We start from the raw sequence: 6239 nt of genomic DNA, 5'->3' as shown, positions 1-6239 counted from the left end.
AGTTGGGCACGTGCGGACGATCAACAGGTCGTTACAAAGCCGATTGAAGCTGTTCGTATCTTAAGGACCAAAAAATTGGGCTCGAGAATGGCGCCGAGGCGTTTCAGGCTCCATTTCCTGAGTGAAACTCATGAGAGAAACTCCTGTGTAGGACCTCTGATTCTTAACATATTCACGTCAACACTGGCTTCTTCTGTCGGTTGCGTTCCGACTTGCCATGGGATATCGATCAAAATACTTCGACATTATGTCAATTGCTTTTGTAGTCATATATCCATATCCATGTACTGTACAAGTGATGCATTCGTTTTGAATAGTGTTTCACCACATTGTTGGAGTAGTGCCTGCGTGCCAGCCTTCTCAAACATCCCACCGATGTCCAATTGGGGTATCCATTTCCTATGATTTTAACATGCAATATATATTTGCATTCTTATACGGTCCATTTGTGCTTCTCCTTCAGCTCCCACGTTTGTTAAGGACGGAGAAGGGTCACCTCTCCCCTTTCGCCTCAGAACCTTTTGACAGAGAACAACCTGAAGAGTTCTCAAGTCTCGAACCTTGGATGCAAACCATGCGTACTTATTGTTGTAGGCAAGTCAAATACGTAAAAAGTGGAAAAGAGAGGGAACAGGTTATTACGTCGATAAACTAGGCGCCAGTCGGGAATAAAAATCAGAAGTTCTTTATGAACTTTTCTTTGGGGGGTTTCCATGGGTTAACCACCAAATCATACCCTAAAGATTAGGTTCAGGAAAGCGGATATAATATTGATATCCACTGAACGCTTGCCCGTGTAAGCTCCAGATAGAGCGAAGTTGCCGTCAGATTGAAATTTCCTCCTGCAAGCGTCTGCAGTTGTTCGGAGATATGAAGATGAGGGAGTCTCGTAACCCTTCGGTCAGAGTTTTCCGGAATAAATGCTACCCACATGTAACCTGTCTTCACGTAACAAGCTGAAAGTACCAAAAGGAACCGCAACGCGAAGGGAACATATGGATGAAATCGTAGCAAGGTTCGCAACTGCCCTGAACTGATTAGTGCGACCCAGCTGAATATGGAGAGGGTCCAGGACAGAAGGCGGTTTTCTCCTGTTCGGAAGTGACTAGTAATGATAAAAAACCATGTACAGATCGTTCAGAGTACTAAGTAATAATACGTCCTGAGTATCATACCATGTATTATTCCAATATCCGCTGTACTAAGCGTGTATCGCTAGAGTATTCTTCGAGCAGTGTATAGAGTGACCGATGGCCATCCATTCCCCCTTTCATATCCAAAACAAGATATGTGAAACAATGTTTATTGGGAATATGGAAGTTCGCTATCGATATACGGCAACACGTTGACATCATGACGGTAATATATGACGAAAGTGGGTTTGTAAAATCTGCTCAAGAGATTTACCAACAGCTGAAACACAAATCCCGGCGCACATAAGGAGTGAAAATCACCTCCTCGAACTTGGACAGGCCAGCATGGGGTGGGCTGGATGTCATACTGTCTCGTTGCCAGGCAATACTCCGTACAGCAATAAACGAGCAAGAGTTCGGCTCTGCGTTTGTTTTATAGAATAAGTTATCGTAAACTCCTAGACCGATGTTGCAAATCGTTCAGACACCTTGCATTCGGATGTCGAATGGCCAGCGATACTAATGAAGTAATGGAGCGGAGTGGAATGAGGAAAGCGTTTGGTCGTATACTATAGTACATTCGTTCAAAGAGGAAATTTCGTATCATTGATTGGCTGTTGGTCCCGGTACAGTTTTCTATCAGAGCTTGTTTACCGCCATCGCATTGGTATGTATTTTGGCGGGTTTTGTTTTTTGGGCACGATACGCCATGTGCATAAGTATACGAATGTTTCATGCGTTCTCCATTCTCAAACTTATGTGACTTGTCGTAATGGACTTGGGAAGGCCTGAACTCGTGAACCAAAAACATCTCGATTGCTTTTCGATGACCAACGACGGTCTTGACTTTTAACTGCCAGAGTGTTATATTTGCTACTAAGATGCCGTCCAGTAATGTATTTTTCGTAAAACTGTTAGGCTGATGAGATCTCGGTCAGGTATTGGGTAAGCGGTAGCGAGCCATGACATACACAACTTTTCAAGCTCAACGAACCACGATCGACCTCATCCTTGTTGCAACCCATCCACCCCACTCCTTCGGAGTCCTTCTTGTCGATTTGACGGCCCCAATCTTCCTTTTAGCGCTTACCCAGGGTTTATACAACGAAAAGGCGCAGGGGTACACTTCTAGGAGCCAGGTCCCTTCTAGGAGCCAGGTCAAGCCACCTTGCGATGCGTGGGTACGTAGCTACCCAGCGGGAGTAAGCAGGGAAGCTCGTTCTCGCCCCAAGTTTATCTAATGATATCGATCTACTAACACGAGTATCTCTGGTATGACGCTGCTCGGCTTTCTAGAAGAGTTAAATAAAGTATGTTCTGTTCAAAAGCTCGTAGAACTGTACACCTACTCACTCCCGTAGCAAAACACCCACTATAGTCTTGTAACAGAAACCTCCGTTTCGCCACCACTCTTTTAGCGCTGACAACCTGCTGCCAGTCGCTTGGAAATGCCATAAAAAGGGCTGGCGGAGTCGGCGGAAGGAGTCATTGAATGGCGACCGTAGATAGTTTTCTTTATATGTATTGACTAGCTCCCCAAACAGCTGCGCATTACTCGTATCCTGCAAAGTTATAACGTGGCTCCACTTGTCTCGTCATCCAAAGGGCAGGAAGCCAAAATGCAGATCCGGTTAGGCTAATTCATAAATCCGTTTTCGGGGTTGAAGGGAAAAAGTTGGGATTTTTCAAACGTTCGCGATTGCGTTTCGCTATCTCCATGTTGCGCATACGGTCAATACGCATCTGGTAGAAATTCCTGTGGCTCCATTAGCTTTTTTCGAACACGGTGTGAAAAGAAGAGAAAAAAATGTTGAAGGTTCACCATGGAAAAGCATACTTATGAAGTGAGAATATGCGGGGCCCTTCGTCTGTGCGTGTCTCGGCCGCGCTATTCTGGATAGATTTGATCTGCGCCACTCAGTAAATATACGCACACAATATTTCCTAGAGGCATGAAGCACAGCATTCAAGCACGGAGTTCCCCTTGTGAAACAACAGGACAAGAAACGCGTGGCGCGAGCTCACTTTATCATCCTTCTCTTTTTCCGCCTTCTCATCTTTCTTCTTATCCCCTTTATCATCGCCGTCTTTCGCATCCTTGCTCTTTTGCTTCTCTCTTTTCATTTTCTCCTCATATTCTGCTTCACTTTTTCGATTTCCCTGTCCATTTCCTCTTTTCTTTTCTTCGCCGCAATCTCCTCCTCGTCTATAATCGGCGAACAAAACCCACGGTCCTTTAGATGTATAGAGCAAACATAGAAAAAATCCTGTAAGTCCCGCACCGCCAAACCATGGCAAAGCAAAAGTAAAGAATTTAGCAAAGCACACCCAGTCAGTGCATAATAATTGGTGTTTTGCAACGCTCACCCGTTTGTCTGGAGTAACCAATACACTAGAAGATGGTTTGTAGCATATATCGCACGATCGTGCTGCTGTCTTGGCCACTTTACGGTGGTGCCAAATGTTAGGGAGCGCCATGCCTGCCAGTGGTGGCTGTGAGGTTCTAAACACAACTTTCCACGACAAGCAAACAAATAAAAATATGCTATGCTGCGCGGGCGATGTCGAGCACGATGATAATAGCCGCTCTACCATGAGACTAGACTCCCTGATGCGAAGCCCGTGACTGGCTTCTGTAGATGTGACAATGGGAAGTCGTGGAATTGGGAGAGGGTTCCAAAGCTTGATCCACCAAACCATGTGACATCCCGAAAATAAAGGTTGGTGATGCCGAGGGGCCGAGGGTGGATCCCGGCTAATCAGGTTACACGTCAACTGCCCCCGACGCTAGTGAAGGTCACCTGACCCGGCCATCTGCCAAGACCAACCAGTCTCCCATAACATATACAATTTTTTTAAAAAAAAAAAATAAATAAAGAAATAAAAAAATAACACTATTTCAACGGATATATATATAGCCATCTCCTGTCTGCAGAAAACTCATAGCCCTCACACTACCAAAACATAGCTGGGCTATTCAAAAACGAACCAACCATCATCTTCTCCCTTGGGCACTAGAATTGAGCCAATATCATGGCAACCACGTACATCTTGCTCGTGCTATGGACGATTCCATGACTGGACGGGAGTTACAGTAACTGCCCATAGGACTACCCAACACGCAGGAGCCTCCGGAGACCGATGGATGATTCGGCTGTATATTTCGCGATGACAACATCAACCAGATGAAGGAGACTCTCACTAAGATGCATTGAGAGAAAGTAAAATATTTATGTATAATTGGTTTTCTAACCCAAACCTAGTTCCTGAAAAGTACAGACATCTTGCTCACTCCGTCACGCCCTCTTTAATCCCATCTAACGAATCCTTCTCCATAATCCCTGACAGCAGGCTCTTATTCGTATTCTGCGCCCTCCTCTTCGCATCAACCCAGATCATAAAATCGCTATACGACTGCGGCATAACCTGCACATCCTTCTCGACCAGGAACGTATAATGGAACACCCCAGTAGGTTTCTTAGTCGTGTGCTCTGCATCGCGCACCTTCGAGTCAACGCGGACCTGGACTTTTGTGAATTTGCGCGTGCCGCCGCCGCCGCCGCTGCTGTTGTTGTTGTCACTGCCAGCAGCGCTGGAGTCCGTGGAGGTGATTGGAGGATCAGTATATGACACCGTCGCTTTAAGGTACAAGACCGAGCCTACTGGGACGGGGTTGTCAAAGGTGCTAGGGTCGAGGGAGAGGAAAGTCGGTCTTGAATTTGAAAAGGATGCCGCACAGCAGAAGGCTAGTTCGAATGTTTGCTTCAGCAGGGTAGCCGCCGAAGATCATGAAGTTGTGCCTGTTGCGGTACTGCGGTTGCATGATCTGGGCAGATTTGAGGATTGTTTCTTTCATGTGCATGAGGTTTTTAGGGCGGGCGACAGGATTTTGCGGATCTGTTGGTATGAGCAGTAAGTTAGATATTTGTTAAATTAGCGAACTTTGGAGACGTGACTTGATTTCATTCATGCTGTCCTTCGTATCAAGACCTCCTCTCACCCCCCGGTTTGTGTTATGAGTGCTGTACATAATGTCGACACATACTTAGATAAGCCATCTCCTTCGTCCACATAGCATGGATAAGATCACTCTCCTCATCGTTCGGTGTCTGCTGAAGCAAACTCCTGGTCCTCAACTGCTTTTTGGCCTTGTAATTCTTCTCCCCAAGCTCGAAAAGCCTCCGTTCCTCATCCGTCTCCACAAGGAGTGGTGCAACAGCTACCGGCCTAGATTATATAAATAAGGTTAAACATAGAAATGAGTTAGTCCATAAAATCCGAAAATTGTTACAAGCATTGCACCCATACTACCTTAAATAATACACACGGCGAATGCAATGACTAACACGCTTGCATGAAGGCATATGGAGGAGCGAGTAGAGAGCAAAATATAAACCATTTCGTCCAACCTTCCTCCACAAATCCGAAAGCTCAAAAAAAGTGGGATAATTAAAAAGGAGAAATAGGAGGGAAAGACCCCTCAGGGGAAAAAAGAGAGAAAAGAAAAGAAAAGAAAAGAAAGAAAAAAAGAAAGAGTCCACCTACGTATTGGTCACAGGGTCCAACGAAACCATCGTAAACGCACATGTAATCAACACATCCTCCTCCTTAACCGGCTGCCCATTCACCGGCGCTTTTGCAACCTGCAGTGAAATCTCCATGCTCGAACGGCCAGTTGCATATGTGACCTGTCCGCTGAGTTCCAAGTCGCAGATCTCCTTGAGCGTGTGCTCGATGGTGATGCGGTCGACTGCGGCGGTGACAGTCATGACTGAGTCGCCTGTGTGGGCGTATGCGACAACGCCGGCTAGCGCGTCTAGGTCCATGAGCAGGGAGCCTAGGCTGGTGGTTATTAGGTATATGTGATTAAAAAGCCGTGCTGTGTAGTAGAATGTTCTTTTTTCGGGCCGCGAGAGGAGAGATGGGGTAGGGCTCGGATGGGGAGGGGGAGAGAAAATGACTTCTCACCCGGATATGCCCTGAGGCATTTCAGATATGTATCTAATAACCATGGGTCTTGGGGCAAGTGGAAGTATCTAATCGGAGACCATGAAAAATGGGAAAGGAAGGAGTTAGATCCTACCCCAATAATCCTATCTCAAAAAA

At 46.0% G+C, this 6239-nt stretch overlaps 2 protein-coding genes across 2 annotated transcripts; one reads left to right on the top strand and one right to left on the bottom strand.

The window, feature by feature from the left end:
- Window positions 1-2095: 2095 nt before the first annotated feature.
- On the top strand, window positions 2096-2438 carry HCAG_05608 (predicted protein; the record flags this gene model as incomplete). Its single annotated transcript, XM_001540091.1, has 2 exons — window positions 2096-2314; window positions 2430-2438. 2 exons carry the CDS (start codon window positions 2096-2098, stop codon window positions 2436-2438), a joined length of 228 nt encoding a protein of 75 aa, XP_001540141.1.
- Window positions 2439-4421: 1983 nt separating this feature from the next.
- Window positions 4422-5959, bottom strand: HCAG_05607 (predicted protein; the record flags this gene model as incomplete). The annotated part of the gene is made up of 4 exons (XM_001540090.1): window positions 4422-4725; window positions 4871-5030; window positions 5179-5360; window positions 5679-5959. The coding sequence occupies 4 exons, from the start codon at window positions 5957-5959 to the stop codon at window positions 4422-4424; spliced, it is 927 nt and encodes a 308-aa protein (XP_001540140.1).
- Window positions 5960-6239: the final 280 nt, after the last annotated feature.

Source organism: Histoplasma capsulatum, genomic scaffold, assembly GCF_000149585.1.
Source record: "Histoplasma capsulatum NAm1 scaffold_5 genomic scaffold, whole genome shotgun sequence".
NCBI lineage: Eukaryota > Fungi > Ascomycota > Eurotiomycetes > Onygenales > Ajellomycetaceae > Histoplasma > Histoplasma mississippiense.
The sequence above is the reverse complement of the archived record's forward strand: the minus strand, read 5'-3'. Positions and strand labels throughout refer to the sequence as shown.